This window comes from Carcharodon carcharias, chromosome 20, assembly GCF_017639515.1.
Source record: "Carcharodon carcharias isolate sCarCar2 chromosome 20, sCarCar2.pri, whole genome shotgun sequence".
Taxonomy (NCBI): domain Eukaryota; kingdom Metazoa; phylum Chordata; class Chondrichthyes; order Lamniformes; family Lamnidae; genus Carcharodon; species Carcharodon carcharias.
This window is the reverse complement of record NC_054486.1, coordinates 40,772,324-40,787,971: the sequence shown is the minus strand read 5'-3', so window position 1 is coordinate 40,787,971 and position 15,648 is coordinate 40,772,324. Positions and strand designations below refer to the sequence as shown.

At 42.4% G+C, this 15,648-nt stretch overlaps 1 protein-coding gene across 4 annotated transcripts in view; it reads left to right on the top strand.

The window, feature by feature from the left end:
* The window catches only part of hectd1 (HECT domain containing 1), a 176,947-nt gene that overhangs the window by 137,024 nt on the left and 24,275 nt on the right, over positions 1-15,648 (top strand). For 3 of the 4 annotated variants that reach the window (XM_041213936.1, XM_041213933.1, XM_041213932.1), the window contains exons 24-26: positions 903-1,079; positions 5,725-6,567; positions 7,386-7,607. In XM_041213936.1, the coding sequence (XP_041069870.1) occupies positions 903-1,079; positions 5,725-6,567; positions 7,386-7,607 (1,242 nt within the window). The remainder of the gene's footprint in view (positions 1-902; positions 1,080-5,724; positions 6,568-7,385; positions 7,608-15,648) is intronic. The other variant, XM_041213934.1, reaches the window with a different exon arrangement.

Sequence of the window (15,648 nt, the reverse complement as noted above, 5' to 3'; positions counted from 1 at the left end):
GTATAAATGTCACAAGGCAAGACTCTTGACAAAATTTTTAACTGTATTTTTAGGCCTGTTTTTACACATGGACAGCTTTATGTAACTTTTTGGGAGTTTTGATTCTGTTCAATCCTGGGCCAGATCTTCCACAATGCCACTGCTGACTGTGAAGATAATTGTAACCCTACCTTTTTGCATTCGTGCAGCTGGGTTGTCCTGTCCCAGCTACATCGGCGATGCTTCAGCACTGACATCATGGAGGGCAGTGGTGAAGACGAGCAACGGAGAGGACGTGTCCACTTTTTGCGACATAGACTGCTGTTGTCGAGTTATGGGGGCGGTTGGGCGGTCTGGGAGTATGTGTAGGGGTTTAGGTTACGTTGATAATCACTCAGGTACACCAGAAATTAAACAACAAGACAATATGGGGTAAGTATCCAAGTAGGGATCGCATATGTAGCCCAAGTCTCCAATCCTGGGATCCCAGGTGTGTCTTAGACAGTGCAAATCAGCCCAACGGAAGTGTAAATTTCATGGCCAATTACCAGGCAAGTACATGGGTACGGACTTCCGATGGGTGCTAAAGCACAATAGTGACAGAAACCTAAATATTCTCAGCTGTTGGCATCGGAAGATCCGGTCCCCTGCATTAAAAAAATTACCGTTGCAATAAAAATACTAATTTGATTCCAGATGTTTTGAGAATCTCTGCTAATTGGTTAATATTGTACCTGATGCAGATAGACAGTTAGTTATAAAAACTGAGATTAATTTTTTATTCCCAAATCTCAGTAATCCCAATATAGTACCTAACATTGGTAAAATGTTTATACTGTTAATTAAATCATCCTCCATTTCTTTTCTCTCGACTCCCTCCATTGGAGGTATGATATTTCTTAAATGTTCTGTTTCCTTAATAGGAAAAGCAGCTAAGGAAGCAGAAGCCAACCTAAGGAGACAGAGACGTCTGGTGCGTTCTCAGGTTCTGAAGTACATGGTGCCAGGTGCACGTGTAGTTAGAGGCGTTGACTGGAAATGGAGAGATCAAGATGGCAATCCACCAGGTGAAGGCACTATCACAGGAGAACTGCATAATGGTAAACCGATAAGATTTGTTTTTATCCTTGCAGCACTAAATGCAGTCATTGTACTACTTTCTGGTGTGCAGTGGTCTTGAATAGAAAACCTGGAGTCATCATTTTGAAATTCTTGTCATGGTTAAAATAAGAAGCCAGTTTTATGAAATGTAAATTCCAGATTCTAGGTGTGAAATACACCTACACTGGTATTGTTTTTCGTGACCTTGCCTATGAGCTGCTTTTTTGCAATCTTCGCTACTTCACTTGTATTTCATGACACTAGATTTCATTCCAACCTGAGTTAACTATTCCAGTGGTAGAATTCAAAATATTGTAATATGAAATGGTCATAAATTATTGCAATATGTAGAAAGAATTGAGCAGGAGTTTTGACTGATTCATTGCTTTTGCTAATCAAGTACAAACCTTTAAAGTTTGGATGCAACTTGGTTGACGTGTGTTCTAATTCATCATACAAGCCAGCTGAGAGCAAACACGCTGTGTGGAGGTCGCTAACATTAAAAAGTTACTTTTTCCATGATTTCTTTTTGCACTGACCTCCTCAGTTAGAACAAAGAACAAAGAAAAGTACAGCACAGAACAGGCCCTTCGGCCCTCCAAGCCTGCGCCGATCATATTGCCTGCCAAACTAAACCATTTTGCACTTCTGGGGCCCGTAACCCTCTATTCCCATCCTATTCATGTATTTGTCAAGCTGCCTCTTAAACACCACTATTGTACCTGCTTCCACCACCTCCTCTGGCAGCAAATTCCAGGCACTCACTACCCTCTGCGTAAAAAAAATTGCCCGGCACATCTCCTCTAAAGTTTTCTCCTCTCACCTTAAATCTATGTCCCCTAGTAATTGACTCTTCCACCCTGGGAAAAAACTTCTATCTACTCTGTCCATATCACTCATAATTTTGTAAACTTCTATCAAGCCGCCCCTCAATCTCCGTCGCTCTAGTGAGAAAAATCCGAGTTTCTCCAACCTCTCCTCATAGCTATTAACCTCCAGACCAGGCAGCATCCTGGTAAACCGCCTCTGCACCCTCGCCAATGCCTCCATAGCCTTCTGGTAATGTGGCGAACAGAATTGCACTCAATATCCCAAGTGTGGCCTAACCAAGGTTCAATACAGCTGCAGCATGACTTCCCAGCTTTTATATTCAATACCCCTGCCAATGAAGGCAAGCATGCCATATGCCATCCTGACTACCTTATCCACCTGCATTGCCACTTTCAGTGACCTGTACACCCAGATCCCTCTGCCCCTCGATGCACTTAAGGGTTCTGCCATTTACTGTATAATTCTTACCTGTATTAGACCTTCTAAAATGCATTACCTCGCATTTGTTCGGATTAAACTCCATCCGCCATTTCTCCGCCCAAGTCTCCAATCGATCTATATCCCGTTGTATCCTTTGACAGTCCTCTTCACTATCTGCAACTCCTCCAACTTTAGTGTCATCTGCAAACTTACTAATTAGCCCCGATATATTTTCTTCCAAATCATTTACGTATACTACAAACAGCAAAGGTCCCAGCACTGATCCCTGCAGAACACCACTAGTCACAGCTCTCCATTCAGAAAAGCAGCCTTCCACTGCTACCCTCTATCCTCTGTGACAAGCCAATTCTGTATCCATCTTGCCAGCTCACTTCTGATCCCGTGCGACTTTACCTTCTGTACTAGTCTGCCATGAGGGACCTTGTCAAAGGCCTTACTGAAATCCATGTATATAACATCCACTGCCCTTCCATCGTCGATCATCTTTGTCACTTCCTCGAAAAACTCGATCAAGTTAGTGAGACGCGACCTCCCCTTCACAAAACCATGCTGCGTCTCATTAATACGCCCATTTGCTTCCAAATGGTATTAAATCCTGTCACGAAGAATCTTCTCCAATAATTTCCCTACTACTGACGTAAGGCTCACCGGCCTGTAATTTCCTGGATTATCCCTGCTCCCCTTCTTAAACAATGGAACAACATTTGGCCATTCTACCGTCATCTGGGACCTCACCCGTGGCCAGTGAGGATACAAAGACTTCTGTCAAGGCCCCAGCAATCTCCTCCCTTGCCTCCCTCAGAACTCTGGTGTAGATCCCACCTGGCCCTGGGGTCTTATCCACCTTAATATTCTTCAAGGCGCCAAACACCACCTCTTTTTTGATCTCAACATGATCCAGGCTATCTACACACTCTTCCCTAGACAAATTGACCACTAAGTCCTTCTCTTTGGTGAATACTGATGAGAAGTACTCATTTAGTATATCTCCCATTTCTTCTGGCTCCACACACAGATTCCGACCTCTGTCCCTGAGTGGGCCTGCCCTTTCCCTGGCTACCCTCTTGCTTTTTACATATGTATAAAAGGCCTTGGGATTTTCCTTAATCCTGGTTGCCAATGACTTTTCATGACCCCTTTTAGCCCTCCTGACTCCTTGCGTAAGTTTCTTCCTACTTTTTTTATATTCTCCACGGGCTTCATCTGTTCCCAGCCTTTCTAGCCCTTTCGAATGCTTCCCTTTTCTTTTTGACTAATCTCACAATGTCCTTCGTTATTCAAGGTTCCTGAAACTTGCCATACTTATCCTTCATCCTAGCAGGAACATGCCGGTCCTGAATTCTTATCAATTGACGTTTGAAAGCCCCCCACATGTCAGTTGTTGATTTGCCCTCAAACATCCGCCTCCAGTCTAGATTCAGTTGGTTAAAAAGCAAGTGTTTGAAAATATTTTGCCCAGTTTTATCATAAGCTTATTAACTGGAAGCATTTTTTAAAAATGCCTAGTTTGATGACTTAAGTTTTCAATGCCAATATAACTCTTCTTTTGTCCAACTTTGTCACTTCAAGAGAGAAATTATTAAATTTGATTTTGAGGCTCTGAATCCTATGCTAAAGTCTGAGAAAATGGTGACAGTAATTAAGTATTTTGGCTCAGCTTTCACCAAGTATGGTGAAAGTAAGATTGTAGGAATAGTGGAGTAAGATGTGGATAAGCCACAACTGGAGATGAATATTTGGTAGGAAGGTCTATTAAAACATTTAATGGAAAGTCAAAATAGTAAAGACAGTCACCATAATTTTTCAAGAAAATGTTGGATTGGAGGGTAGGAAAGTTGTACCTATGTTCAAGAAAGAGTTATGTCAGAAAAATTATAGGCTGGTGAGACATTTGGAGTGAATTGACAGGATGAAATTGATTAGGAGCTTGTGCACATGGGCTAACCAGTTCAATCTGGATGAATTTCATGGGGCAGGTTGTGCTTGACTAATTTCACAGAATGATTGCAGCACAGAAGGACATCATTCAGCCTGTCATTGCTGCGCAGGCTCTCTGAAGGAGCAGTTTAGTTATTGACAACACAACCTTTTCTACATAGCCCTGCACATTCTTCCTTTTTGGATAATAACCTAATTTCCTCGATGGATATTGCCATTCCACACACTCAGGCAGTACCCAACCACTCATTGCATGAAAAGGTTTTTCCTCATGTTTAACTTTTTAAAAAAAGAATTGAAACTTTTGCTCAAGTCACAAGTGTCATCTGCAAAGGACATACAGGGGTATTCAAAAGGCATTTAATGAGGTTCTTAAAAAAAAATTGTTAGGAAAAGCAGGGCTGTGGTATTGAAAGTCTGGGTAGATTAGGATAGTGCTGCAAAGAAATGGGAATAATGTTTGGAGGGATGAACGATTTGTGCTTTGAATTTTCTGCTTATCAAGGTGAAAGATGCTTTCGCCTTGCAAGTGTGTTAACATCAAGCATTCCCAAATAAGATATAGCTCAATATGACATAGAGGAAAACTTCCTACTATGTGCTTCTGCCCCAACTTCAGAAGGAAATTTACATGCCAGTGTAATACTTTTTCTGATTTTCACGCCAGCCATCCTGTGACCTTTCTGAAGAGATAGCTGCTGAATTAGGGACAGTTTTGTGATGTAGTCCCATGTTCAATAGGAACTGGATGGTTGCTGCTAAAACATATTTCACTGTCAACAGGGAAACCTTTTTAATGTGCTTTTTCAGAATTGAAACCAACTATCCTCTGCTAGTTTTCGATTTGTTTTCAGTTCAGGTGTACATTGCATTATTTTGGTCTCAGACAGCACATAACTGAAATGCAAGAACAGTTCTATGCTTACTCTGAATACAATCTAATTGTATGCCAGGTATTACTCTCTCTCCTGTGTGACTTTCAGCTTGGCATTTGCAATACTACATTTCTTTATTTCTCTCTTACTCAATTTTTCCTTCTTGCACTGCTTCACTGGGACCAGACTACAATTTTGTCATGAATTCTAATATAAACGTTAAACAAATAATATTGTATGGAAATCTATTAAGCTGTCATAATGAATACACAATACACAGAACTATTTTGATTTCTTTGTGCTAGATGTGGTTCCCTTGTGCTGAATACAATATATTGTTGGCAAATATGTCTTCATATATTTTAACTCCTCTTCAGACCACGAACACTTTAACAGAAAATATTTGTGAAGTTAGCTATTAGAAGTACTAATTATTTCCTCTAAAAACAATGTGGCTGTTTGGAGTAAAACAATAGTCTGGTCCCATGGGGTGAAGCTGCTGTCCATATAGCAACTGTCTGCTTTCTGCTGGGTCTGATAAACTCCTGTCCCTTTCCAGGCTGGATTGATGTCACCTGGGATGCTGGTGGCTCAAACTCTTACCGTATGGGCGCAGAAGGAAAATTTGACCTCAAGCTTGCACCAGGGTACGACCCTGATTCAGCGCCATCACCCAAACCTGTTTCATCCACTGTTTCAGGCACAGCGCAAGCATGGAGCAGCTTGGTGAAAAACAACTGCCCAGACAAGATGGCGACTGCTGCACCGGGCTCCTCCAGTCGAAAAGGAAGCAGCAGTTCTGTATGTAGTGTGGCTAGTAGCAGCGATATAAGCTTGAGCTCATCTAAAATGGATCGCAGATCTGAAAGTGTATTGGAACAGACAACTGCTTCTGGTACAGACAGTCATGAACCTATTGTTGTTCTTTCTGCTACTGATATTTTGCCCCAAGGAGGAGCAGGATCAACTTCTAGTGCCAGTACCAGCACCTTGACTGCAGACACAGCAAGTGAAAACGTGGACAGGAAGCCCGGTCCTGAGGCCTCGATGCGTAATTCTGGAGAATCTGGTGCAATATCAATGGGTATTGTTAGTGTGAGCTCTCCTGATGTGAGTTCAGTGGCTGAATCGTCAAACAAGGAAGCAACATCACAACGCCCACTTAGTTCTTCAGCAAGTAACAGACTTTCAGTAAGCTCATTGTTAGCTGCTGGGGCACCAATGAGTTCAAGTGCCAGTGTACCCAATCTATCTTCAAGGGAAGCCTCCAGCCTTATGGAATCCTTTGTACGGCGAGTTGCTAACATAGCACGCACCAATGCCACCAATAACATGAACTTAAGCCGCAGTAGCAGTGATAACAACACTAATACTCTGGGACGGAATGTAATGAGTACTGCAAGTAAGTGATTAATTTTATTTTGTATTTTTTATTTTGGTGTAAAAAGCTCAAAGATGAGATTCCTGTGATGTAAATTGAGAAAACAAATTTGTTGAGAAACTGTTTTGTCCCTATGTTTTACATGTTTTCTACCATGAAGAACTTCTGATAATTCAAATATTTTGTACTTTATTGAAATCTTCTAATTGTGATTCACAATATCATGAAAATACTCTCCTTCCAAATGTCTGTTGTAACCAGGTCACCTTATCATTTGGTCATACCGGCCCTTCATTCCTTGAATTTGAATTCCTTGCACCCAGCCGCCTACATTTTCTCCCTGAGTCTTACTGTTAATAAAATACTTTTAAAGTGACTAGCCATTTTGTTTTGACATTTTGACATTTATGGCTAACAATTAAAGCATCCTCATGCAGATCTAATGCCAGAATTTTTTTGAGTTTGCCGCTTAATATTTAGCAACAATATTAACGGTACTTGGTTTGTTTGACCAATGAAAATACTACTAAATAGAATAAACATTAAGCTCTGGCTCAAAGCATTTATTTTGTTCTGTATTTTCCTTATTCTTTATCTATATTGGCACAGCCTTAAATTGCTACAAGGCAGAAAATGTAAGCTATTTACTTTGATCCACTTGTTTAAAAATGACGGGTTGTAGCACAAAAAATCAATTTATTAAGTTTTTAACAATTGTTAAAATTGTTGTGGTGAAACATAACCTTTTTTTTTAGTAATTGCTGAAATTCACAGTATTTTTTTTGCTTTTTGTTGAAGAACATGGGGGTAATTTAACATTTGTTTCCTGAAACTTATAGCTTCTCCTCTCATGGGTGCCCAGAGTTTCCCAAACCTCACAACTACTGGTACCACATCGACTGTCACCATGTCAACTTCCAGCGTCACCAGCAGCAATAATGTAGCCACAGCAACCACAGGTTTGTCGGTTGGTCAGTCACTCAGTAATACTCTGACAACCAGCTTGACGTCCACTTCCAGCGAGAGTGACACAGGTCAAGAAGCAGAATTTTCTTTATACGGTAAGTTTTCAATCAAGGACTGTAGGAGTAGGAAGAAAATGTGTTTCGTTGTCACAAACTTATAGATAGAGTCATAGAATTTACAGCACTGGAGGAGTTTGAGGAGGTAACAAAAGGTTGATACGCTGTTGATGTGTATGGATTTTCAAAAGGCATTTGATACAGTGCCACGCTACAGACTTGAGCAAAATACTAGGCCACGGAATAAAAGGGAAAGTAGGCACTTGGATAAGAAATTGGCTGAGTGACAGGAAACAGGGAAGTAATAAATGGTTGTTTTTCAGATTGGAGAAAGATTTGTAGTAGAATTCCTCAGGTCAGTGTTGGGACCCTTGCTCTTCCTGATTATATATTAATGACCTAGACTGTGCAGGGCATGATTTCAAAATTTGCAGGTGATAGGAAGATTGGAAATGTTGCCAACTGTGATGGGGATAGCCTTGAACTTCAAAAGGACATTGACATGTTGGTGGATTGGGCAGGCAAGTGGCAGATGAATTTCAATGCATAGAAGGTGTTTTGGCAGGAAAGATTGGTGAGATGGTATAAAATAAAGGGAGAGCCTCCAGAGATGCAGGAACAGAGGGACTTCGGTTTATATGTGCATAGGTTATTGAAGATGGCAGGACATGTTGAGAGAGCAGTTAACAAAGCATATGGTATCTTACTCTTTTACTCGATGTCCCTATTAATAAAGCCTAAGGAGGTCATGTTAAACTTGTATGAGACATTAGTTAGGCCTCATCTGGAGAACTGCATCCAATTCTGGGTGCCATACTTGAGGGAGGATGTGAAGACATTGGAGAGAGTACAGAGGAGATTCACAAGAATGATTCCTGGGATGAAGAACTGTAACTACAAGGATAGATTAGAGAGGTTGGGACTGTTAACTTGGAGATAAGAAGGCTGAGAGGAGACTTAGAGGTATTCAAGATCCTGAGGGATATGGACAGGGTAAAGAGAGAAACTGTTCCCACTTGAGAACATCAATACAGGGCACAGATTCTAAATAATTGGCAAAAGGAGTACATTTGATGTGAGGAAATTTTTTTTCACCCAGAGGTTGGTTGGAATCTGGGACCAACTTCCTGAAAGAATGATGGAAGTAGGTTTGATCGAGGTATTCAAAAGGAAATTGAATTGCTACCTGAAAAGAGAGAATTTGCAAGGTTATGGGCATAAGGCAGGGGAGTGGAGCTAGTTGGAATATTTTTTCAGAGAGCCAGTGCAGATTCGATGGGCCGAATGGCCGCCTCCTGTTCTGTAAAGATACTATGATACATGTCTGCAATGAATTCTGTGTATGATGGTCCTCTTTAGTCTTTAAGTGTAGGTGTTACATTAAAAATATTTCCCCATTAAATTTGTTTTACTGGATATGATCAAATTCCATAAATAATATTCAGTGTATATGTGAGTGGACAATAGAAATATGGCTTGATGATTTAAGAAATAATTATGTACAACAAGAGAGAAAGGCATGTTCATGAGCACCATAGCATATTGCGTTTATAAAATCTGAATTTGTTAAATTACTTCATCCATTGAGGGTACAAATAATTTCCATGTATCATTCATTAGTCATGGCTTGTTCTGAATTTTTCACATCATTTTGAGCTTTATCTAGTGTTGCTTAATAACCAGAATTACTCTATGAACTGATTATTAATTTGTTTTGCATCGAGTACCCTCCATGAACGTCTAATGTTTTTGTTTTATGGTGGAATCATAGATTCCTCATCTTTTTAAGAGCATCTCAGATAATAATTTGATTGTCCCACAGTTAATCTACTGGACCATTTTCATTTCATATTACTATTTCTTAATCATCATAGAGTTCATCCCACATTTGAAATGCACCTTTAACCAAAAAATAAATTTCTGAAGTTCTTGGAATGTCTACTGCTCACAAGCACTGCAGCATAGATTGGGTCCGTAATTAGGCATGGATATCTGTAGGTTTTACAATCTGTTCATTCAACCTTGATATGCAAAATCATTCTCTGGGATGCCACTTCTTCAAATATCAACTATCCTCAGCTCAGCCAACTCAAGGCCTTTTAAGTTCATGGTTTTTTTTGTGGGTTTGAACGTTCACTTCTATTTCGTTGTGCTTTTGCATCTTGAGAAGCAATCACTTTGTTACTTTGATTTTTTTTTGTTGTAGTTTCAGTAAACGTATTAGCATTTTTATTTGGGGAATACTGGAATGTTGCTGTTTTGTTTATGGATTTTTAAACAGAATCACATACTTGTTACAGTGCCAAGGGAGGCCACTTGGCCCATCGTTTCTGCACCAACTCTCCAAATGAACATTATGACTTAATGCCATTCTCCTGCCTTTTCCCTGTACCCTTGCACATTGTTTCTATTCAAATAATCATCTAATGTCTTCTTGAATGCCTCGATTGAACTTGCTTCCACCACACTTCCAGGCAGTGCATTCCAGGCTCGAAATACTTGCTGTGTGAAAAAGTTTTTTCTCTTATAACATTTGCTGCTTTTGCAAGTCACTTTAAATCTATGTCCTCTCGTTCTCAATCCTCTTACATGTGGGAACAGTTTCTCTCTACCTACTCTATCCAACCTCCTCATGATTTTGAACACCTCTATCAAATTCTCTCTTAGCCGCCACCTCTTCGAGGAGAACCGTCCCAACCTCTCCATTCTATCTTCATAACTGAAGTTTCCCATCCCTGGAACCATTCTTGCAAACCTCTTGTGCACTCTTTCCAGTACGTTCACATTCTTCGTATAGTGTGGCACCCAGAACTGTGCACAATACTCCAGCTGAAGTCTAACCTTAGCATAACCTCCTTGTTCTTGTACTTTATGCCCCTATTGATAAAGCCCAGGACACTGTATGCTTTATTAACTGCTCTCTCCACCTCTCCTGCCACCTTCAATGATCTATGCACATTTATACCCAGGTCCCTCTGCTCCTGCAACCCTAATTGTACCCCTAATTTTATATTATCTGTCCATGTTCTTCCTACCAAAATGCATTACCTCACACTTCTCCGCATTGAACTTCATCTGCCACCTATCTGTCCACTCCACCAACTTATCTATGTCCTTTTGAAGTTCTGTATTGTCGTCCTCTCAGTTTACGATGCTTCCAAATTTTGTATCATCTGCAAACTTGGAAATTGTCCCTTCGCACCAAGATCTAGATCATTAATATATATCTGGAAAAGCAAGAGCCCCAAAACCAAACCTTGGGGAGCTCAACTACAAACCTTCCTCCAGCCCAAAAAATATCCATTGACCATTACTCTCTATTTCCTATTACTCTGCCAATTTTGAATCCACGTTGCTACTGTCCCTTTTATTCCATGAGCTTTAACTTTTCTCACAAGTCTTGTTGTGTGGCCTTTTGAAAGTCCATGTACACCACATGAACAGCATTACCCTCATGTACCCTCCATTACCTCTTCAAAAAAAATTCCAGCAAATTAGTTAAACATGATTTCTCCTTTAGAAATCCATGCTGGCTCTTCCTAATCAACCCACATTTTTCCATGTGACTACTAATTCTATCCCAAATAATTGTTTCTAGAGGCTTCCCCACCACTAAGTTAAACTGACTGCTGTGTAATTGCTGGGCTTATGCTTACAACCTTTGTTGAACAAGGGCACAATGTTTGCAATTCTCCAGTCCTCTGGCACCTCTCCTGAGTCTAGGGAAGACTGGAAGATCATGGCAATTTCCTCTGCAATTTCCACTCTTTCTTCCCTCAATATCTTTGGATGCATTTCATCTGGTCCTGATACCTTGTCAACTTTAAGTACTGACAGCTTATCCAACACTTCCTCCTTATCAGTTGTAAACCCTTCCAGTGACAGAGTTTCCTCCGGTCACTTTGGCCTCAGTAGCATCTGCTTCCTTGGTAAAGATAGATTTTTTTTTTCATTCTCGGTATGTGGGCTTCGCTGGCTGGCCCAGCACTTATTGCCCATCTCTAGCTGCCCTTGAGAATGTGGTACTGAGCTGCCTTCTTGATCTGCTGCAGCCCATGTGGTGTAGGGATACCCACAATGCTGTTGGGGAAGGAGTTCCAGGATTTTGACCCAGTGACGGTGAAGGAACAGTGATATATTTCCAAGTCAGGATGGTGAGTGACTTGGAGGGGAACTTCCAGAGGGTGGTGTTCCCATCTATCTGCTGCCCTTGCAGATGCTAGTAGTCATGGATTTAGAAGGTGCTGTCCAAGGAACCTTGGTGAATTCCTGCAGTGCACCTTGTAGACGGTATACTGCTGCTACAGTGAGTCAGTAGTGGAGGGAATGAATGTTTGTGGTTGTGCTACCAATCAAGCGGTTGCTTTGTCCTGGACGGTGTCAAGCTTCTTGAGTGTTGTGGGAGCTGCACTCAGAATCACAGAATCTCTCAGTGCAGAAGAGGCCCTTCAGCCCATTGAGTCTGCACCGATACGTGAGAGACACCTGACCTACCTACCTCATCCCAATTACCAGCACTTGGCCCATAGCCTTGAATGTTATGATGTACCAAGTGCTCATCCAGGTACTTTTTAAAGGATGTGAGGCAACCCACCTCCACCACCCTCCTAGGCAGTGCATTCCAGACCGTCACCACCCTCTGGGTAGAAAAGGTTTTCTCCTCATCCCCCCCCAAACCTCCTGCCTCTCACCTTGAACTTGTGTCCCCTCGTGACTGACCCTTCAACTAAGGGGAACAGCTGCTCCCTATCCACCCTGTCTATGACGCTCATAATCTTGTACACCTCGATCAGGTCATCCCTCAGTCTTCTCTGCTGCAATGAAAACAACCAAAATCTATCCAACCTCTCTTCGTAACTTAAATGTTTTATCCCAGGCAACATCCTGGTGAATCTCCTCTGCACCCCCTCCAGTGCAATCACATCCTTCCTATAATGTGGTGACCAGAACTGCACACAGTACTTCAGCTCTGGCCTCACCAAGGTTCTATACAACTCCAACATGACCTCCCTACTTTTGTAATCTGTGCCTCGATTGATAAAGGCAAGTGTCCCATATGCCTTTTTCACCACCCCACTAACATGCCCCTCCGCCTTTCGAGATCTATGGACACACACCCCAAGGTCCCTTTGTTCCTCAGAACTTCCTAGTGTCATGCTGTTCATTGAATTCTTTCTTGTCAAATTACTCCTTCCAAAGTCCATCACCTCACACTTTTCAAGGTTAAATTCCACCTGCCATTTATCTGCCCTTTTGACCATCCCGTCTATATCTTCCTGTAGCCCAAGCACTCGACCTCACTATTAACCACCAGTCCGATCTTTGTGTCATCCGCAAACTTACTAATCCAACCCCCCACATAGTCATCCATGTCGTTTATATAAATGATGAATAATAGGGGACCCAGCATAGATCCCTGTGGTATGCTTCCAGCCACAAAAACAGCCTTCTGTCAGCACCCTCCGTCTCCTACAACTAAGCCATGCTGACTATTCCTGATCAAACCTTGCCTCTCCAAGTGGAGATAGATTCTCTCTTCAGAATTTTCTCCAATAGTTTCCCTACCACTGACGTGAGACTCAATGATCTGCAGTTCCATGGCTTATCTCTACAACCCTTCTTAAATAGCGGAACCACATTAGCTGTTCTCCAGTCCTCTAGCACCTTCCCCCATGGCCAGAGAGGAATTAAAAATTTGGGTCAGAGCCCCTGCGATCTCCTCCCTTACCTTCCCTCAGCAGTCTGGGACACAAATCATCTGGACCTGGAGATTTGTCCACTTTTAAGCCTGCCACCACCTTGTCTCTCCCTATATCAATTTGCTTAAGAACCTCGCAGTCCCTCTTCCCGAGTTCAATACCTTCATCCTCATTCTCTTGGATGAACACAGATGTGAAGTATTCGTTCAACGATCTAGCAATGTCCTCTGGCTCCACCCATAGATTGCCCCCTTGGTCCCTAATGGGCCCTACTCTTTCCCTCTTCCCATTGATATACTTATAGGATATCTTGGGATTTTCCCTACTTTTGCCAGCCAGAGCTTTTCTCATATCTCCTCTTTGCTCCCTAATTACTCTCTTAAGCTCCACCCTGCACTTTCTGTACTCCACTAATGCCTCTGCTGATTTGCTCCCCTTGTACCTGCTAAAAACCTCTTTTCCTTCTCATTGTATCCTGAATATATCTGGTCATCCATGGTTCTCTGGGCTTGTTACCCCTTCTTATCACTCTGTTGAGCCTGTACCCTCCCCATTTCCTTTTTGAACACCCCCTCACTGCTCTTCTGTAGATTTCCTCACAAGTAACTGTTTCCAGTCTACCTTGGCCAGATCCTGCCTTATTTTACTAAAATCCGCTCTCCCCAGTCCAAAACATTTTTTTGCAACTTGTCTTATTTCTTTGTCCATAACAAGCTTAAATGGTACCATGTTGTGGTCGCTATCACTAAAATGCTCCCCCACCGCCACCTCAGCCACCTGCCCGGCTTCAGTCCCCAGAATTAGGTCTAGCACGACACCGTCCCTTGTTGGACCCTTTACATATTGACCTAAAAAGGTATCCCGTACACTCATCCAGGCAAGCAGGCAGTATACCCTCACACTCCTGCCTTGTGCCTTGTAGATGGTGAACAGACCTTGGGAAGTCAGGAGGTGAGTTCCTATTGCAGGATTCCTAGACTCTGACCTGCTCTTGTAGCCATAGTATTTATATGTCTAGTCCAGTTCAGTTTCTGGTCAATGGTAACCCCCCAGGATGTTGATAGTGGGGGATGCAGTGATGGTAATGTCATTGAATGTGCAGGGGCGATGGTTAGACCTCTCTTATTGGAGATGGTCATTGCCTGGCACTTATGTGGTGCGAATGTTACTTGCCTCTTGTCAGGCCAAGCCTGGATGTTGTCCATGTCTTGCTGCATTTGGACATGACTCCTCAGATACTGAAGCAGTTCGCGAATGATGCTGAACATTGTGCGATCATCAGCGAACATCCCCACTTCTGACCTTTCATGATGGACGGAAGGTCATTGAGGAAGCAGCTGAAGGTGGTTGGGCCGAGGACACTACCCTGACGAACTCTTGCAGTGATGTCCTGGAACTGATGTGACTGGCCTCCAACAATCACAATCATCTTACTTTTTGCTAGGTATGACTCCAACCAGTGGAGAGTTTTCCCCGGATTCCCATTGACTCCAGTTTTGTTAGGCCTCCTTGATGCCACGCTCGGTGAAATGCATCCTTGATGTCAAATGCGGCCACCCTAACCTCACCTCAGGAGTTCAGCTCTTTTGTCCATGTTTGAACCAAGGCTATAATGAGGCCAGGAGCTGAGTGGCCCTGAAGTAACCCAAACTGGGCATCAGTGAGCAGGTTATTGCTAAGCCAGTGCCATTTGATAGCACTGTTGATGACCCCTTCCACTAGTTTACTGATGACCGAGAGTAGATTGATGGGGTGGGAATTGGCTGGGTTGGATTTGCCCTGCTTCTTGTATACAGGACATACCTGGGCAATTTTCCACATTGCCAGATGTGTGTTGTAGCTGAAACAAAAACAAAAATAGCTGGAAAAACTCAGCAGGTCCATCAGCATCTGCGGAGAGGAATACAGTTAATGTTTCGAGTCCGTATGACTCATCATCCTGTGTTGTAGCTCTACTGGAATGTCTTGGCTAGGGGCACGGCAAGTTCTGGAGCTCAAGTCTTCAGTACTATTGTCGGAATATTGTCAAGCCCTATAGCCTTTGCAATATCCAGTGCCTTCAGCCACTTCTTGATGTCATGTGGAGTGAATTGAATTGGCTGAAGATTGGCATCCGTAATGCTGGGGACCTCTGGCGGAGGCTGAGATGGATCATCCACTCGGCACTTCTGGCTGAAGATTGTTGCAAATGCTTCAGCCTTATCTTTTGCATTGATGTGCTGGGCTCCCCCATCATTGAGTTGTGGAACCACCTCCTCCAGTGAGTTGTTTAATTGTTCACCACCATTCACGACTGGATATGGCAGGACTGCAGAGCTTAGATCTGTTCTGTTAGTTGTGGGATCACTTAACTCTGTCTCTCACTTGCTGCTGTTGCTGTT